The sequence below is a fragment of the Labrus mixtus genome, chromosome 13, assembly GCF_963584025.1.
Source record: "Labrus mixtus chromosome 13, fLabMix1.1, whole genome shotgun sequence".
NCBI lineage: Eukaryota > Metazoa > Chordata > Actinopteri > Labriformes > Labridae > Labrus > Labrus mixtus.
Genome location: NC_083624.1, coordinates 22,218,972 through 22,240,285, shown reverse-complemented (window position 1 = coordinate 22,240,285; position 21,314 = coordinate 22,218,972). Strand labels below are relative to the sequence as shown.

General features: G+C 40.1%; 1 protein-coding gene across 2 annotated transcripts in view; it reads right to left on the bottom strand.

The window, feature by feature from the left end:
- The window catches only part of LOC132987253 (E3 ubiquitin-protein ligase SH3RF3-like), a 101,647-nt gene that overhangs the window by 21,058 nt on the left and 59,275 nt on the right, over window positions 1-21,314 (bottom strand). Inside the window, exons 2-5 of one of the 2 annotated variants that reach the window (XM_061054178.1) lie at window positions 15,321-15,596; window positions 11,901-11,996; window positions 4,170-4,478; window positions 2,877-2,992 (exon numbers count right to left, since the gene is read on the bottom strand). In XM_061054178.1, coding sequence (XP_060910161.1) covers window positions 2,877-2,992; window positions 4,170-4,478; window positions 11,901-11,996; window positions 15,321-15,596 — 797 coding nt within the window. The remainder of the gene's footprint in view (window positions 1-2,876; window positions 2,993-4,169; window positions 4,479-11,900; window positions 11,997-15,320; window positions 15,597-21,314) is intronic. The other variant, XM_061054179.1, reaches the window with a different exon arrangement.

The following is a 21,314-nucleotide window of genomic DNA, read 5'->3' as shown; positions in this document are numbered from 1 at the left end:
AAGTCGAAGCAAAGCAATTAGAAATGCACAATGCAAATAAATGAACAAGCAAACTAATGCATAAAAAATAAGCAAATTAATCCTCGGAAAAACAAGAAAAAAAGTTCCTGTCAGAGTTTAAAAAGGGAGAAGGGAATTACAACTATTACTGCTCTTTTGCATCGGAAGACAAATTACTCCTTTGGTATAAAAATGACTGAGGAATATTCATGACACGTTCCTCTGACACTCTCACAGAAACAAGCAGAAATGATCTCATCAGACTACTCCATTTAAAAAAAAGTTAGAACCGAGGGAAACAAGTCTACATACTGTCCATGGTCTACAACTCCTTTATTTGTCAATCAAACAATATTTTGATCCACAAACGATCTTTGTAGGGTCAAAGAGAGAAACTGTGGTTGGTGTGGCAGGTTGGTCCTCCTCCTTTCTGCCATCTATTATCAGTTATATCTGTTCTTTATGTCAGCTTTTCATTAAATATAACAGGAAAGAGGTGGGAGGAAGGCTATAAATGTGAATGTTGTTTCTCTATTTTCTAATGTAAGTGATTTACATTTTCATTGTGTGTTGTGAGACTAGCTTCACACTACACTCTGTAAAACAGGATTGTTTTTCAAGGATGCACGGTGGTGCAGTGGTCAGCGCAGTTGCCTCACACCAACACAGTTCCTAATTTGAATCTCTTTTAAACAGTGGACGTTTCTGTGTGAAGTTTGCATGTTTTTCCAGTGCATGTGGGTTCTCTTTTGGTACTGCAGCTTCCTTGCACGGTCCAAAGACATGCTTGTCTGGTTCAATTACCTAAATGCATTTAGACATACTAAGGCATATTATTTTTAATTAGAATGCATTAACAATTTTAAGATAAGATAAGGCAAGGTAAGATCCTAAAAGATACAGTAAATATCGTAATAATAATGTTCCTTTACTTTGCAGGTAAGCTATCAAACATCCATTCTCTTACAATATAGTGAACTGCTATTTATGAACAAGCAAAGACCTTTGGGAATATTAGTGTGGATCTTTATGAATCTCTGCTTCTTTTTAGGATGGTAACATGACCAACTACTTTTTCCTTGTCACTCTAAAATGATTCGTGTGTGAATGGGTTGGTGTGTCTCTGTGTAACTACATTTCATACTTACAGGTACATGACAAATGCATGAAGCCTTTCGGTAAATCTGAATATGTCTTTGTATTTATCGCTGTAGAGTGTATCTGTGTTAACATATAAATGAGTTTCTGGTCCTGTCACTTGGAGACATTCGTAGTATGTTGTGGCAGACAGAAGACGATAAGACCACAGAGTAAACAAGCCCTATATGTGCTGCCTCCCCCCGTTGCCATGGTAACAGTGTGGGGACTGTCTCCCCTGTCTCCCCATGGCAACAGGAATAGTTGCCAGGTCAAGATGGAAACGTCCGACCTCATCAGTGGAACAAACCCACTCTGGACATGTGTGCATGTCTGTTGAGAGTGTATGTGTGTCTGAGCCCTTGTGTGTGTGTGTCTAGTGTGTATGTATGTGTGTGTGCACGTGTGCACGTGTGTGCCTTGTAAGGTGATATTATTAAAGCTGACAATGTTGCTGTATTTCACTCACATCCTGCAGGAAATTACACCAGTTAATAGTAAATAGTGCGCACACGCACACGCACACGCACACACACACACACACACACACACACACACACACACACACACACACACACACTGACACACACACAAACATTGACAAGCACGCACACCAGTACACAAATGTGCTGTACACTTATAAAGCCTCCCTGGCGTATTACATTCCCTAGCCTCTTTCCTAAACCATAACTCTAATTCTAACCTTGAAAGAAGGAAGATGACCGAATGTCCCCTCTTTCCAAAAATATCCAAAATTGTCCTCACTCACAAGGTCTTAAATGAATTGGTCCTCACAAGGTAGATGTGAAAAAAAGACACAAACACACACTCACGTTGATACCTGTATCTTTCTGGCAGTAACCAGCTAGATTAATTAGGAGGTACACTTTTAGAACAGTCTTTCTCAGCATTGGCAACTCGCCAGCCATCTGGATCTGACAAGTGAGGTTGCATTTCCACAAAAAAAACATCATTGTGTTTGTGTGTTGCTGTTTTTTTGGCTTTAAATCCATTTAAGAAATGAACAAACTATAACGTTATAAGAGCCAACAGCAAAGCTGACAACCAAAGCCTGTTTAATCTTACTTTGTGTTTAAATGAGAGTCATATTGTGATATGAGAATTAAAAATGTTCAGACAATAGGGACAGACAGATGCCTTTGCCCTCATAAAGCAAAAACTGTTTCCACCATCAAAAACAGAAAAGTCCCTGAAAAGCTGAAACATGAAAAATAGTCAGAATGAAAGATCTAAACTCAAGGTATATCAAATGCTGCACTTGTTAGTATATACAAAGTATGTTGTTGTACTGATGGTGATGAATTGTTTCCTAAGGCTCATCTCTAAGAAACACTTTGTAAAAAGAAAGTGTATAGTAAAAGCTGTGCGGCTGTACTGCTGCATGCTTGTAAACATCACACAACTGAGCGAACAGAGTGTGACTGTATTTTTCTTAAACATCACACAACTGAGTGAACAGTGTGCGACTATATTTTTCCTTCCTGAGGGGAATTTCATCCTTGACCGGTGGAGGAGTAAATGTGGTTGCTGAGGTGGTGGAACATGGCCAATAACTCTGGGCACAAAAGAGGAAATATTTTTAACGCTGCCAGGAGGCGGGATCTGAAATCGTGATGGATCTCAGGAACAAATCCGGTGTGGTGAAGAGCAGAACAGGTGTTTGGAAGAGGGGACTAGAAACCCAGGTCTCAGGTGTGTGAGCTGATATATATACTCACATGTTGAGTGGCAGCTGCACCTTGGCATGGGCCAGCAGCTCAGAGGTAATGGATGCCACTTTAGGGGGCACCAGTACCCCTGCCGAAGAGGGAGAGGGACCCGGGTGGGATGCATCCTAAAGACACACATAAAGATACACACAAACAAGCTCAGTGAAGTTTTCTGTTTAAGATAAAACATTGCTTGCAATATGTGGCGGCGGCACTTCCAGCTTTTCAATATGCATCCAGGGTGTTATTTCAAAACACATTAAACCCAGGTGTGAATGCAAGCAGAGGCAATAAACATCACGGCAATGTGTCTCCAGTCTACAGCTATCAAAAAGAGAAATGATTTTATTTACATCGAAAAGTAAGAGTGGGGGATTGGGACATAAAAATATTACAAAATCCAGTGGAAAGGAGTGTCCACAGTGAACTCTGGTTTGACAAATATACATGTATTTGAACTGCATATGGAAAGTTAGAAATAATAGTTTAAACCATTTTCAACTTCAACAGCCAACAGTAAAAAGCTGCTCTGCAGTCATAAATGCTCAGCCTGCTCCGACCTCCACCTCAGCAGCAAGGAAGTGGGGACAACAGGAACGTGAGGAATACAAAGGAGAAAAGCTTCCTGCATCTTATCCCAGCTCCCCCTATCCCATTTTCTTATCAATGAGTGAGGTCTTTTACCTGCTCTTTTGTAACGCATCTCCAGATAACACTTGTTATGAATAGGCCCTATACAAATAATGATTGATTGGGGCGCTGGTGGCGCAGTGGTTAGTGCGCGCACCCCATGTATGAAGGCTGTTGTCTCAAGGCAGCGGCCCGGGTTCACATCCCACCTGTGGCTTGTTTCCCGCATGTCGTTCCCCTCTCTCTCTCCCTGATTTCTGACTCTATTCACTGTCCTATCTCTCCATTAAAGGCACAAAAAGCCCAAAAATAAATCTTAAAAAAAAATAATGATTGATTGATTGATTGATTGATTGATAAACAAATAATTTAATGACAAAGGGATCTGCCTGACAACAAGTCCAACACTTGTACTTTAACTTAAATTCAATAAAAAGTCAATAAAAGCCGCTCCCCTTCACATCATACACTTGCACTCCCTCACTTGTAGAAGAGGAAGGGTCTATTAGAGGAGTTATTACAACAATGCACCGGCATCTATACCAGGTTTTGTTTATGTTCAGTATTTGATTTATTGGTTTCACAATAATTCTATTTTTACTCAAGTTAAGGATCTGAATACCACATTTCATACTTGTTGCAGTGTGTATGTGTGAGCTTCTGTGTGTGTACCTGGATGCGTGCAGCAGCTCTGGGGTCAGAGGAGCTGATGAGGACTGGGTGGGAGATCTCCATGCTGTGTCTGTTGTTGAGTTGGGCAGCCCTCTGACTGACAGACAGCGCAGAGAACGAATGCCGCTTCTTTGCGTTCTTCTTCCCTTCACCTCTTCGATGGCCAGAGCCGTTCCCGTTGGACGGGGAGGCGCTTGGGGACGGGCCAGGGGTGCAAGGACCCAATGGGGCTGGCTCGGAGCTGGGACCTGGAGCGTTAGTTGACGTGGGCTTGTCGATTTCCATCAGCTGCTTGGCGGTTTCATTTAACTAAGAGGAGAGGAGGAAAAAAAACAATGTGGTTGAGAGAGCAAATGGAGAAAGAGAGAGGAGGAGAAGTTCACGTGTTAGATTTCAGTCCTCAACGGTTCACATTCATAACAAGACCTCCAGCACACACAAGACGGGTTTTTTGTGTGGCCTTTCCTCCCTTGTTCTTGTTGGCAGCTTTTCAAACCAGCAGCAAAACAATCATCACTTATAACAGCTGGTCCAGAGAGACTCCCTCAGTGTAACACACACTCTCACTGTCTCTGTGTCAAATACACAAATACTCCTAACTCCTACTTCCTAACCAAACGACAGTATCCCTTTTACTCTTCCAAGAGTATTCCTTCTCTCCTGAGTTTCATTTCACCTTATTCGTTGGAAAAATCGGACAATTTCAAGTTCTATCTTTTAATCAACAATAAAAAGGAATTTTCAGAATTGTTTGAAGTTTTACCGAATTCTGTTACAGTATATACACAATCAGCTGTCTGTATCCAATGGTCTTGACAAGCTCTAGTTTTTTAAGACCGATGTTTTGATTAGATGCTGAGGAATTCACACCTGGTTTAGGGTTTCACATCTCATTCTGTAAACTTCATTTATTCTGTCTGTTTCAATGCAAAGTGCAGAGTTTGCCTGGTCTTTTAACAAAGCTCTGCTGAATGGAAGAAAATAATCTTTTCCCATTAAGTGTTTCATTAATTCACAGCGCCTCACAAAAATGGCAAGGTATTCCTTCATTCAGTCAGTTTATGCAGTCTCTTTTCAAGTTCCCCTGCATCAGATAAATCACTTAACTTATTAAATCCAGCATTGACACGGCTTTATATGAGTGAGACTTACACTTTTAGAAGCACAAGACATCAATTATGAATCACTCAACTGCGCTGTCAAACAGCATGGATTTTATACTGTCTTCAAGTGTTGATGGGGTCATCTGTGTTCTCTGTGCTTCTTGCTCTGAGACACTGTGGAGGATGTGCTCATTTCTCAACACCTGCAACAACAAAGTTATTACTGGTGCAGGTCACATCTCAATGCTACTGGCTGTCATTTCACATGATAATCCCCGGGTCATTTTGGCTCTTTAGAGATGACGTCTGTTTATCAGACAGGAATAAAAAAGTTGTAAGGACGGGAGAATTCTACAGTTTGGTAGTTAAGCAGTAAGTTGTTACGCTATGGAGCTTCACCATGTATTGGTAAATCACAGGGGGAAGACTTATTGTCACATGTCCCATGGGCTGTCTAATCATCCACCCATAAAGCAAGCAGGGCGGGTCATTAATTCTGCCTATACTCCAACACTCACACTGCTTTTTCAATCTTCCTGCTGTATACCTGCTGCTTTCAATGTAACTGCCTCCGCCTCACCAGCCTCAATCAACAGCATTTATATGGCTGGTTTCAAGGCGTACGTTTCTTAAATGTACTCATGTTCATCAATGTTGTATATTTCAGTCTCTGTCAAAGTTCAGGTATAGTTTGTGTAAAGTGGCTCAAATTTGTCCCAGTGAAACTTTCGGACAGAGTAAAGCTGTCACATTCAAATGAATTGTAAAAAGGAACAGTTAAAACCTTATTGTTTGTCATTTGACTCCAGTGACATATGGTTGAGGCAAACATTTATTAAAAATGTGTTGTTGACTTTTCAACTTTTTCAAAGTGATATAATCCTGCAGTGTGTGATGTATATACTCTACTTGACAGAAACAAGTGGGAAAGAGCTTTCTCCTTTGTAACAGTATTTTGTTCAACACCTGCATCAGTGGAGATCTATATATAGGTAACATTTCCTCTGCACAGTACTCAGCGCTTTTCTCTGCAGTGTAGAAGCAAACATTACACCTCCAGTACATGACTTTGAGTAATCAATGTAAAGTTCTGGCATGGAAATTATTTGTAGGATCTGTAAGGGCATGATGTCTAAGATATTGTCTTCAGGCATGAGCACACCTACACACACACGCGTGCACAAACACGCGCACACACACGCGCACACACACACACACACACACAGAGGTCAAAATGAAACAAAACACACACTTATACCCCCGCCCCTTACACATTTACATCGCAATCATGTCTGCTTGATGTAACCTCAAAACTCCTGAATAATCCCTGGAGACAAAGACGAACATTTTTTTCTGTGTGTTTTTGTTTGTGTGTGTGTCTGCGTGTGTATGTGAGAAGGAGAGATGGAGAGAGAGAGAGAGAGAGAGAGAGAGAGAGAGAGAGAGAGAGAGAGAGAGAGATAGAGAGAGAGAGAGAGAGAGAGAGAGAGAGAGATAGAGAGAGAGAGAGAGAGTGTGTACAGGGCAAACCCGTCTGGGCTCAGTGTTGGTGATGTTTCATTTCCATATTAATAGATATGCTAATCAAAGCCAAATCATATGCTAATAAGCATGATGGATTGATGCTACGGATATAACTCAGTTTGCTCTCTTGAGGCGGACTAGAAAACTCACAAACACATACACACACACACACACACACACACACACACACACACACACACACACACACACACACACACACACACACACACAAGAACAAGAACACCTGCATAAGGTCAGCAAGGAAACAAACTCACAACAAAGTAAATTGCAACCAATCATAATTTTTTCACATGCACACACTCACACACAAAACACACACATCCTTACACCATGTCTCCTGTGTCTGTGTCTCTACCACTACCACAGTGCCCGGTCATGCTGCAGTGAGGGAGATAAGGGAATGTGAGTGCGTGTGTGCATGTGTAGATTTAGAGGGAGAGAAAGAGATAGGATGTTGATAGAGACAATTCTTCACTTGGTGCTTTTGGCTGAATGAAATCTCAAAGGTCATCTATTATGTGTAGAGCTAACTGTACTCTCCTTTTGGACAAGGGGGGGGGGGGGGGGGGGGGGGTCTCTCCAGGTAATAGTGAGACACGAGCTGATGAGCTGACATCTGCACTGCGAAAATGATAAGCCAGCAAGATACATGCATGCTCATGCACACACACATACACACACACATTAACCTGAGGTGTGTGAAAACTTCTTCCCGCTGCAGAGACAGTGAGATAACTAAAGAGAAGCAGAGAGTAGAAAGAAAGATGTCCTAGACAGAGGTCATAATGTGGCACCCAAAATCCATCATAAAGCTGTCCACAACTCTCTCCTATTTGCATGAAATGTCACAATGTCACATCTGCACACAAAGGTAACCTTCGATACACCTTAACTGCTACAAACAACCCAACCTGCTCACCACAAAAAACGTACAGAGGTCATTCCTATTCATTCCAGGTGTATGTGAACCCAACAAAACACAATTCATCAAGATACTGATAAAGAAAAATTGTCATAAAACCAAAGAAAATCAACACAACAAGCACACCAACACTACTTGAATCCAGTTATATAAATACAAACAATGCACTAATTTAATGGTTTTGATTGCACTTCACTGCTTTACAGAAGTTGTATATAAATTATCTTTGAGTGTGGACTTGTTTTTGGCAACGCAACATTCCCTTTTTGTGTTAAAGTGTAATGCCTTTCTTTTTTAAACTTTAAAACGTTTTGTAGATATGTGCATTATTTCTCTTAATAATTTATCAAAATATTTTTTGCTTGGCAAGAGAAAAACAACACCATTATTGTACAGGTATCCGTATGAAATAGTTGGACCACTATATTGGTCTGTAAGATTTGTTTGTTTTAACATGTTTTTTAAAGTTATGAGGGATTCATTCATAGTGACAAATGCACTGTGTAAAAAAAAGAAAACAGCCTTTCACTCCACCCACTTGCATTCCATTGTGACCCGAAGTTTTCTCAGAGGGGTCTCAATGCAGGGAAACAATTTCAGGGTTGCCTTGCAATAAAGTCAGATTGCACAAATTTTCGCCTTAACTAAAAATGGATTTAGGCTATATGTGAACGCAAACAGCCGCATTTTTCACTCAGACTTTACCCGGAGTTTCTCCGACCAGACCCCTAGTATTTTATCTGCAGAAAGTCCGAGTGAGCTGATGTCTGAACGCGGCAGCATATACTCCGGAGATTTCAACTCGAGCCAATGGCAAGAGAATGACATTTATATAGAGTGACTGCATAAAGTGTCTACACAAGACCACTACGATCTCCATGCACGTAATTAAACAGCTGCATTATGTTTTCTGTTCGTCAGTATGTTGTTCTCCACTCTTTTGTGGATGTTGTCATTCCATTGGATTACACATAGCATTGATATAAAGACAAATATTCTCATTATAACGTTGTGTAGCGGACTCTGTTGCTTCGGCCGCTACTTCCGCGTTGTTTTTTTTACGTCACGTCTTACCTCAGGAAATCCCCCGATCCCCCCTCCCCTCTGACAGGGAAAGTTCCCCGCTGTGAGGAGCATATGTGAACGGCTAGGTCGGGAGAATCTCCAGAGTAGTCCTCCTGTAATTATCTAGATATTATCCGGAGTGCATATGTGAAAACGGCTTAATTTGTCTGTTTCAGTGGCCTTTGACCAGAGCCAGTCAGAACCCGACGGGTCAGGCTGGGTACGAGCATAAATATATAAACGAGTTCTGGTTTCTGGTTGGGTTCAGTCACATAGGCTGAACAATACGCAGGCAACATTTCACTTTCAACTACGTATTAGGATAGTCTTCTACGTATCAACGGTTATTTTGACAGACATCTAGTGTAAAAACACATTTATCTACTTTCTTTATGTGGCTACACTACTTCATGCTCACAGTGCTGAGGTTTGTTTATCTACGTAACAAAGCACATGGCTAATTCAGGCGGTGAATACTCATGTGATAAGGATGGTGGACACTAAACAAATTTGTCACTTGGGAAGTTTAAGATGACTGAAAACTGTGCAGAATGGATAGCATTAACACAGAATCACGTCATACAGAACGACGTGAATCTTTGGGCATTCTGTCTATTCCAGCTAGCAGCAGTAGCAGCAAACTTTAGCATTGCTGCAAAAAAACATTGACAAAAGGACGACAGCGCTGAAGCCAAACACAGTAGACACTATTCTCTTCCTCCATGACAACTCCAAATCAACCACAATGGTTGGGATATGTATAGTTTGCGTTTACAGAGGTAGTTGAGTTCATCAGCTCATTAGGACTAAGACAGGACAATCATCAAGGTTAAGACTCAAATAGGAGAGACAACAGCATATTACAGTAACACCAACACAGTGCTCCGGTTTAAGATAACTTGGTTAATCTTGGGTTAAATTTGACCATAACAAATAGAATGGTTGGGGGCGTCAGATAGCCTAGCGGTTATGCTGTGCGTCCCATGCACAGAGGCTATAGTGTTCATGGCAGGTTCAAATCTGACTTCAGCCCTTTGCTGCATGTCATCCCCCACTCTCTCCTCCCAGCATTTCCTGTTTCTCTTCAGCTTCTCCTGCCTAATAAAGGCAAAAAGGTCCAAAAATGAAATCAAAATGAATAGAAATAAAATTAAAACAGTTAAAGGGTATGTGTCGGGCCCAGTACCACGAGTTGTGTTTGGACAAAAATATGTGGCCCGAGCATCACTATATTTTCTATCATCTTCAAACCCCTCACCCCCAGTCAATCAATCCTGATACCAAATATGAAAGCAAGTAATCTGAATTCACATCTGAGCTATGACACAGCAGCAATGAGAAGTTATTTATATCCAGTGACAAACACACATACAGTATGAACACTCAGATAGTAGTCCAGCTGGGGCCTTCCAACTAAGCCCATATACACCCACACCCACACACACACACACACACACACACACACACACACACACAAAACACACACACAAGTCTTGTCTCTTACCCCTGCTGTGTCTGAGTGATGGAGAGCTCTAAATGATTAATGCATCTCAATCTAATGGGAACCCCTGTGTGTGTGTGTGTGTGTGTGTGTGTGTGTGTGTGTGTGTGTGTGTGTGTGTGTGTGTGTGTGTGTGTGTGTGCGTGCGTGCGTGCGTGCGTGTGTGTGTGTGTGTGTGTGTGCGTGTGTGTGTGTGTGTGTGTGTGTGTCATGACTTTTTCAATCTGAGCCTTAATTATGGACACTAAAGAGAGGAGTGAGGTCAAACTGCTAATTTCGTGCAAACCCACAAAGGGTCCGACCTCAAAGAAAGTAAGAGTGTGTTTTGAAGAAGAACAGTGATTTCAAATGTGTGTGGATGTAGGTATCAATGCATGCAGACGAAAAAAAATATAATGTCGAAAAGCAGCATGAGGGATGAGTCATTCCATTAGTATCTCTGTCTCTCTAATCCCTACCTTAATGGATTTCTCTATGCTACACTTTGTGAACACACAATACACCGGATAAGAGTCTCATTGCCCTGACAAACACACTTATATCGCACTACTTCCCAGTTTGAACCTGCCGTCAGTTTTGAAGGTTTCATCATTTGTTCTGGACGGGGCCACTAGAGAATCAGTGCAAAAATTGCTGGTGCTGGGGAGAGAAAAGAGAAGCCTTAACAACAGCGAGAACTAAGGCAGGAAACATCATTTATGTTTCTTCCAATGGATTTTTACCTCAGTTAAATAGCATTAAATGTGATCCAGAGCAAATTGTGCATGATATTTTTTGTTCAGTTGCACAAGGATAAACGTAATCTACATTTCACTCTTGACAGGCATGGCATGATGAAAGAAGGTCAAATGTTTTGGGTGTTGGGGTTTTATCCTTTTGCACAGAGGCACATAAAGAAATCTCCACCACAGCCAGGCAGGCTTCAAACAGCATTTCCAATGAAAGTCGTATTTCTAGGGCAGCTTTAATTTCCCTCACCATGTTTGATAGAGGATAATAAAGAAACAATATTGCTGATACTTGATAGCAATTCAATGTCAATATGTAATCCAAGTATATATTTTCATCCCGAGCTTTAAAACACAGGTATAAGAGGGTTATAAAAGAAGGCTGCAAAGTCCCTGTGTCATCTGAATAAAGTGTAGGGGCTGAAAAGTATAGTTGACTTCTGCTTATCAACAGAAAAAGTGATTTTTTAAATTTATTTTTTAACCAAATATGCATTCAGTTTCATTAAAGCTATCCGTTTATGGATTACAGCTGTGTGTTTCTAAATTTTAGTAGAAGACTGATTATCATCCAAGACGAGAAAACATTAGACAAGGTTGTTTTTTGTCAAACAGGAAATGTTTTCTCCCGCCTCCTCTATTAACAGTCACAGTATGATCAATGATTTGATGTAATAAACATGTCCTGCTGCAACATTGCTGTTGTTTTATCAGCTATTTCTGTAACTATCTAAAAGTGGTTTGTGTGTGTGTGTATGTGTGTGTGTGTGTGTGTGTGTGTGTGTGTGTGTGTGTGTGTGTTTTGTGTGTATGTGTGTGTGTGTGTGTGTGTGCGTGCGTGTTTGTGTGTGATGTCTGTTGGTCTACCTCCACATAGAGAATGGGGAAGATGCCAATCTTGTCTCCCAACATGCCTTCTGCCCAGTTTTCATCCACTCGCCTGATTACTGTCAGGACCTCATCCTGGAGAGAGAGAGGAAATGAGTGAGACGACACACGTACAAACAAACCTGCGCACACTGTAGGTTCACTTTGTGTGTCCAGATAATAGTGCTACTGCATCACTGTGTATCCAATTTGGTGTGGTTTTGAAAAATAAAGGGAAGGATGAACAATTATAAGTCTGAACAAGAAGCGATCAAGCCATTGAAGCATCTTTCTGTGATGTATTTACTTATTACATATTGAATGCTTTCTTATATTTCAGAGGTTTATTGGCAACAGTGTACAGTGCTGGAGCTTTCAAATATAGTCAAATGAGAAATGAGACTGCTTGGATCTATATGCAACTTTTTAGGATAAATACAAATTACTACCTTATGGAAGATTTGATTTATGTTAAAGGACCAATATGTTAATCTGAAACATAGCATTAACATTTGGTACTGCAGTCCAAACTCAAAACAATAGAGAGCCGTCTTTCCACTCCCCCTCCTCCCTAGAGTCGATGTGCAGGCAGGTTGCCATGTCACAGAAACTGAAGCTTCAGTGTTTACCCATCTCTTTCTGCGTTCTTACCTCCCTTTGTTTCTCAAAAGCATCTCCAATATTTATCCCAGTTTTACTACGTTTCTGAATGTGGAGCTTATTCAGTTATATCTGAACCAATTCGCTTGCCCGCTTTCATTTCTGCAACACCTGCTGGTTCTTTCGATGGCCGTGGCAAACTGAGGGGCCGTGTGCGGGGGGTGGTGCCACCTACGTTCTCTGATCAAAACAAAAACAAACCATTCCACATCAGAATCAAAACTTAAGAGGAGGACATACATCTGCTGCGTTGTTGTCCGAGAAGCCAGCACTTCAACACAGCATGTTCCCTTAATGTCTGATGATATAGTAAGATCATTGTATGATTTAACTCAGTAAATATCTTACATATTGCTCCTTTAAGTTGAAATCCAACAGTTTGAAAACTGAAGTGTGTGTAAGGTTTAAACTTACAAGCAAGACATAGATCAGCACGAAGCTACAATTCCATAGACTTATAATTGTATATGTATCATATAGTAAGACATATTGTTTATACCCTCAGTAATATAGCTAACACTCATGGAATCATATGTTCTTGTTCACTACATACACCCACAGATTTCACTAAGAAGCACTTTCCCTCTGTTCTTCTGCTCCTTACAAGAACACAAAGGTCTTAGTAAGACCATTAGGGACGGCGGTGATAATGGTGGTAAATGACTATGTATTAGTCATACTGAGTAATTACCTCTCACACTGAGAAAACAATATCACACACACTGGTTCTGCATGACAACACGCATAGAGCACACCACAGGGAGCGTGAGCCTCTGCCTGAGTGTATGGCTTTGTGTAAGCTGGAATCTTTAATCTTTTGATTAGTTTAGCCCTAAAAAAAAAAACGGAAAATAATGTGAACCGCGAACATCTCATCGCTTTCTGTTATTCAGGATGTAGAACATGGTATTAGTGTTTGACCATGACTATGCGGCAAACACCTACAGCGAAGGGTACAATGTACTATAATTTAATAATCTCTCTCTCCACGGAAACACTCAGAGTGCAGAGTGAGACAATGTGTCGAGTGTTCAGTCGTCGTACAAATGAGTCTGTGTAGCAGCAGGAACAAAATGATAAGCTTTGAAGAACAGAGCAGTACACGGAATACAAATCACTGTTCACACAAAAAACCCGTCCTGGATACTCACGCCTGTCTTTATGTCTCTCCATTTCCACCCTCTTCAAAGCATAATTCTACTGACACTTTGACGCAAGGGGATGATTTGGAGATGTCAACAACTCTGTCATCCATCAATCTATAACAGCCCATAGAATACCAACCAAATTCAGATTGTTGTGAATTAACTTTCCAAAAACCAAAGACTGACCCAGGCAGGCAGAGACTTGAGAACAGTCAGAGCATGGATAATTAATTCTAATACTAAATGTGATCACCTTTAACAGTTCCAAAGAGAGGGAAACACTGGCACTGAAAGCAGCATGACACTTCACTAATGAACAAGTAGCCTTGGTTTAAAAAAGAGCAGAAGTACATGCTGCCCACACTTAAGACCCACGACCCTGCAGGACTCCATTTACTTTTCATGACAGGACTAAATAATATTTAACACAACACCTTGGGGTCTTGCTTGGCGTCTTTCTCACTAGGAAACAAGAGGATCCTTTAAGAAGTCTAGATGAAGGTAACGCTTTGACTGCACTTAGAGGAAAGTCATTATTATTACTTTGATATCAGAATTCCCACCAGAGAAATCTTGAACAAACATCTAGAGTCAGTGGAATATGTATTTTTGGTACAGCATGTCAAGAAACGCTCATTACACAGGGTCAGCAGGGACCTATATCGGATATGAGCATTTGTGATAAAAAAAATCATTGCAAAAATTTGAATGTATCAAAAAAAAAAAAAAAAAAAAAAAAAAAACTGTATGTAAACAAACAAAACTTTCTCTCTCGGCATGCACACATTTCATATATTGAAGGATACCTGAGTATGATGTTCATGGTCTCACACCAACCATTTTCATGCAGTCAAATGAAGCCCAAGCCTACTACCATCTACCCTCAGGATAAACTTTGGTGAAATATAACAAAAAAACTACTTTTTTGATGGATCCAAAGGGGACATGTGGCAAACACAAGTAATGATTTGTGAGCAACTACAATCTTTGATTTTATCGCAAAAAAGAAAAATGTTATCTGACATCACATATTTTTCTCATATTTGAAGAACGAGCTAGCAGTGCAGCATATAGGCCGATGTAATGTACACCACAGTTATAATAATGAAACTACACCAAGATAGAGATGTATGTTTTCTTACAGTGAGAAGAGGTATTATACGTATGAAGAATTTCTCACCCTGCTTCAAGAAGTGACTTTCCTTAAGGCAAGGTTAAACAATCGTACCAGTCAGAACAGTAAACAGCGGTGTGTTTTAAAAAAAAAGAGCAGAAGAACTAAAAGGAGAAAAAGTAGAAAACTGTTCTTTTGGGTATGCAGACCATGTACTTTTCCTGTTTGAAGTTGCTGTGATTTACATTTGGAGAACCAGTCTGAAGCGTGGAGTCAGTGGTGATAAATTATTAGTGGTCCTACAAAGAACCAGTCTGGTTTTACAACAGAGATAAAGTGTTCTCTTTGACTTCTGTGCTTATGTCGTTGTAAACCCAGAGTACAGTCATCCCTCCAATCTCTTCATCCATATTTTATTTCACCAGAGTTGTTGTCTGACATGGATAGTGTCCTTAGGTGAGTTTGTGTGTGTTCAGCTTGTGTCTCTGTGCGCTTGGTTACCTTGCTGAAAGCCAAACAGTCTTTATCCTGGTCTTTGTCTTTGACCTCAAAGTCATACAGCGCTTTTCCCTGAGGCGGAGTTTGGCTCAGGGGACGCAGCAGCTGGATGTAACTGGCGGGCAAGAAACCGTGGCAGCCGTTGAGCTCGCCGTGGTACCAGTTGTCATCCACTTTGCGTCGCAGGATGATGATGTCACCTTTAGAAAACTGGAGATCTCCTGGTTCTTTTCCTTCGTAGGAGTAGAGGGCTTTACCACAAGGCAGTGCTGGGATATTCTGAAAAACAAGCACATATGAACTTTAAACACTTATTTTACCAACAAATTACATTCATACACACATATAATAAAACAGTAATGTTCAATCTGTGCTGCAGCAACCTTTTTTCTAAGGCCTTTATTCAGAGGTAAGAACGGCAGATAGAAACAAGAGAGTGGGGATGACATGAGGCAAAGTGCCAAGGGTCAGAGTTGAACCTGGACCACTGAAGGACTACAGCCTCTACTTGGCACAAAACAATACAAACACTAGGCTCTAAAGTCACCCTTTTGTATTTTTCATATTGAAATCTGAAATGCACACAGATTTTTGAGGAATCTTAATCCATCTGATAAATCTGGATCACTACACTCTGTCCTTAGTACTAGCCTCCTGAGAGTGTGGAGCGAAGGGTAAGGGATATAGCAGATAAATGAAAACGATGTTAAAGGATCAAAAGATTAAAAAGAACAAAAAAGAAAAGATTAAAAAGAAGAAGAACAACAACAAAGTTTCTCAATTTCATTATCTGTATTAGTGGAAGTAACCACAAAGGCCAACACATTCACAAATAATATTACATTCTGAATTTTGCTCTGCATTTTAAACTTGTTGTTTCCTAAAAGCAGAGCAGATTAAAACATTTCCTGCTATTTATCTTACCATACACCAGAAAAAAAAGTCTCAGTCTGAAATAGGATGTTCTTCTATATTACAGCTCCACGCAGTCATTAACATAAAAGGTTAGGTGACAGGCATCTTGCATAGAGCCGCATTAAGTGCATTTTGGAACCACTGAAGAGGATTAAAAGCATTGCTGTCAAGTAGTAGTTCCACTGTGTTGAAATGATCTACACCAAGCAAACCTTGGTTGACACTTTCCTGAGTTTACAGTGAGCTGCAATTCATTATTTTCTTCCTAAGGAGCTAGAAGTGTGGCTTTTGTGGAATGAACCAGTTCCAAGTCTCTTATGTAACAATATGATAAATTCCATGGCTTTTCATTTTTGCATTTGTGTTGCCCCATTTTTGAAGGAAGGTTCAAATGAGGCAGTGACTCCTGCAGTGTTCAGTAATTTAATTTTATTCACAAAAAAAAAAAAGTCTAGAGGGCAAACTGGTTCTGAAGCAACTCAAAACAGTATAAAATCCAATATGTTGCAAACTGTTGGCCCTGGAGACAAATTTGTAGAGCTTGGATAGTTGGATATGTGCTCTAAGTTTCATTTTATTCCCCCCCAGCAGTCTGTGAGATATGGCTGGTTATTAAAATGTTTGCTAGGTAATTGCTGCTCCCACCTTGGGCCAAACACAGTAATTTTGAAAATGCCAGAGCGGTGTGATGCACGACTCCCTGGAATATCATCAAAGCCAGGTCTTGCTTATCACATGTCAAGGATAGACACACAGTGAAACATTTACCCTTCACAAACAGATTTCCATAGCTACTGATAAAAATGTTGCATTGAATTCAATTTATGTTAAATTCAACAAGGTATTAATCCATTTTCACTGACCTTTTGCAAAACCTCTCTTATCCCCCGAACAGAGCTTAGGCTACAGACCGTTATAATGTAGAGCTGACCTGTCAATCTTTGTGCTTATACCTCAGCAGTGTGGAAGGGACTGTAGGAGTACGCATGCTTTTCCAAAAACAACAAACTCAACAGTGAAGAGAAAGGAATTAAAAGTATTCTTCTGAGCTAACATTACCAACAGGCTAACTAGCTTAGTACCTACAGTATTAACCTATGAGTACTTCCAAGTTTAAAGGCCAGAGTATCAGATTTCAAGCTAACACTGGTCTCTGGTGTTTATGGTGTTGTATTAAAAAAGCTACGTTTATGGTTAGCACCTATTTTGCCAGCTTTCCCTACCCATGTGTGGCAGATATTGGATGCTATCAGAGTTTAAGCTAATGCTATCGCTGCATCTTCCAAACTTCCAGCGGATTTGTATGAAAGTTGAAAGAGCCTACATTTGTTTTTGAAGCTAGGACTAACTAATTTAAGATTTTAATACAATAACGCTGTATTTATCTTTATATCATCTCCATCAGGCCAGGACTCTTTGCCAGCTTTAGTCAAGAAAGTCATATTAATGTCTATATCATGCAGCTGCTCTGTAGAAAAGCCTTGCTAGAGACAAGACAACCTCTTTTACCAACTCATTGAGCTAATGGTAACTTAATAAGCTATCTAGCCACAGCTGACCAGGAATTTGCACGGGACAGTTGTCATTTCAGGTCTGAAATGAGGACTGGCTTCAATGAGACTTCTGCTTACGGTATGTCTATCTGTGTAAATGGTAAATGGACTTGGACTAGCATAGGGCTTTTATAGTCTTCTGCTGACCACTCAAAGCACTTTTACACTCATGTACATTCATCCATTCCGGCCACCTTCACACACTGATGGTAGAGGCCGCAACGGAAAGTGCCAAACTGTCCAACAGTAGTAAGACTAACGCTTTAGAGCAATCAACTCTACCACTCAGCCAATTCCAAGTGAAGGCTTTCTAAAAAAAAGTTTCTAAAAATGTTTCAAAAATAATATCTGATTTCAAGAGGTAAAGTCAATGTAAAATACACAGGAAATGTATTGCTAGGTGACAAGAGCAGAAACAGTAACTCAGGAGAGCATGGCATCCATCAAGATGAAATGACAGGAGGAGATTTATAACAAATGTGGTGAGATTGGAGGTAATATTTTCTTCTAAAAAAAGACCCAAAATATTGTGTCAAACTGCTACATATCCAAACAACCAGTGAGACAAATATCCCCATTCTTCACAAAACAATCCCAAGCAAACACTGTAGCTTTCAGCACACACTCAACATACAGAACATGATCCTGAAGGTATTATGAAGAAGTTTATCTTAAAGAAGTGCCAGGTAAACAAACAGCAGTGTGTAACAATATCGAAAGAAAAACATCTTCTTTTTCCCACAGAAAATATTTACGATAACACTCACACAAAGTCACACAGTGTTTGTTTCACTATCGAACAAACTGATTCTCCCCAGACACATCATTGAAGAGAACAGCCTGGGGCTATACTGTCTGACTGAACGGAAATCAGTGATGACGCAACATCAGGAAACACACACAGACGCATACACTTACATACCAATGAATGACACTAAGATAAATATTGCTGTGACCAATTCTAATACTTTATCATCGACCAGTATTTCTACCCTTACTGTGATAACCACCTGAAAATACTCTGATCATTAAAAACCACATGACCAACCGTATGTGGACAAAGTCTAATATAACTCCTAGAAGATATTCCCCATTAACACTTGTCATGTTGACCCCAGTTACGCTTGGTTATACAATGCTAACTTTATCTGGAAACAATATCTATAACTGTAAATGTGTCACAATAGAAAAGTTCTGATATCTAGCTCACATTGTTTGGGTTCTTTTTTTAAGTGTTAATACAATGCATACAACATGTGAGCAACCGTGGCTTCATCATCAGTCTGTTCTTAGATCTGCAGGGGTTTTTCAAGGTTTATTTTTGGCCTTTATTTAGAGATAGAACAATGGACAGAGTCAGAAGTAGGGTAAAGAGAGAGTGAGGAAGGACATGGGAAAGGGGCCACAGGTCGGATTTACACCTACGGGATTTACACCTCCTGCTTAGAGGACTATACCCTCTGTACATGGATTATATGCACTAACCACTACGCTACCGGAGCCCCAGATCGTACAGGTTTTTCATGGGAGAAATGAGATCTGACGTCTAGAACAACAATCAGAAATCTTAAATGCACCGGTGAAAAAGCAAAGGCTTGTTGGATATTTGTTATCTGACAAAGTGGTTTGTAAGTGGCTCGCAAAATCCAGATTAATTATTATTTCTTTCACTTACACTCAGCCATATGAATGGATCTGTTAGAAAAATAATCAATTAACCATCATTTTAACTAGACTTAATGAAAATTAGTCTTCCTTCGGTCCAGATTATGATGGTTATGTACTTTGAGTGACAACAATTAACGTACATACAAGCCAACAAGTTAAACCAACACGATCACATTATTAACTCAAGTGGAGTCAAACTGTCTTCAATGGCTCAAAGGTTGGGCTGTCCAATCAAACATGCACACACTATAACTCTGTGAAAATTATTTGTCATATTACACATACATAATAATCTGCCATTTTTACAGGGGGCATGTAGCCTCCTTCCACTTCTACTTCATGATGGATACACAAATTAGAATGGATGCATTAGTAGTTACAGCTACAAGTGCACTACTACTAGTTCTACAGTCAAAACTCTTTTGTTTTTAAAGCTTTTCATGAGATTTTGTCACCTGGCTTCAGGGATTTTCGCACACTCAACCACATAAGTGAGTGATGTTGGGCCAAGGCTAAACCCATAGTCTTTGTCCCAATTCATCCCAAAGGTTTTGGGATTGAGGTCAGAGCTCTGTGAAGTCATGCCTCAAAAAACAAACGCAGAAAACCATTACCTTACTTTGCACAGAGCATTGCCATGAAATGAAAGGCTTTGCACAGACTGTACAAAAACAAACTTTTTCTTTTTTTTTTTTTTACTTTAAGACTTAGAGTTGAACAACATCCTTGCTCCAAAATACACAAAAGTCTTTGAACTAATGGATTCAGAAGCGTTCTGCTTGGATGTTCACACTCATTCTGAGCTGTTTGTGTACCATAGTCGATAAAAATATGACGAGAGTGTGACAGAAGAAAACAAAAGAAAAACAGAGTGGAAAAATAAATAGAACTGAATGATTAGAGAAGGGGTGGAAGAGAATGAGAAGTATACAGCAGCTGTAGCAGCTGGCCAGAGTCAGGAAACTCAAACTTGTGACTGTACGGTCTGCAGTTCCATCCATCAATGTTTCTTACTAATATATAGGAAACTCATTTGTTTTAACAACTACACCACTTAAAGAAATGTAATTGCAGCTATACAGTATGTGAAAAGCACCATTGTCTGTACGTGAAGTCATTTTGTACTACAAAGGGTGGTTATTTGCCAAAAAAAAGTAAAGGAGTTGACACCACAGATATGGTGTTAGGTTTGGCCAACAAAAGAACTTTGGATAACTGAGGGGAAGAAAACAAGGTTCCAATTAGATGACAATAAAGTAAAAACATTCCTGCTGCTCTAATGCCTTCCATACACTAGAAGACTTTAAAATGAAACGTTTAAAGACTTGTAAAAGACTAACATCTGACATCCTCTCATTTCTAAAAAGAATGTGTCAGCAACTCACAGAGCTTTTAGACACAGGCTAAGATTTTGCAAAGACTGGGAAGCTCGCAGGGTCACTAACTGTTACACTACTACTAGATTCCTCTTGCAACAACTGCAACTTTGAGCAGAAAACCAAAAGGTAGGATAAACTGGTGGAGTTGTGGAGAGAGCAAGGATGCCTCTTTGACGTGTCCCCTTTGCATCATGAGAAGACGATCAAACTTACCTATCCAGAGGAATTAACAGTTTCTGTATACTGGAGGTGAATCTACAGAAAAAATATTACAGCAGGGCAACCGAGGACTTTGAGGGCTTAGCAAGTTCTGTCTACCTTGTAATGTGGATTGGTGTAAGGCCAGCATACGTCACAATATTCCACTGCAAGATATTTACGCTTAAAACAAAGAAGGTTGTCTGTGAAAATGTATCTAATGCATTCATTATCAACAGTTTTCATCCTGCCTGATTAAATTAGTTCACAACAACATTTCCTGT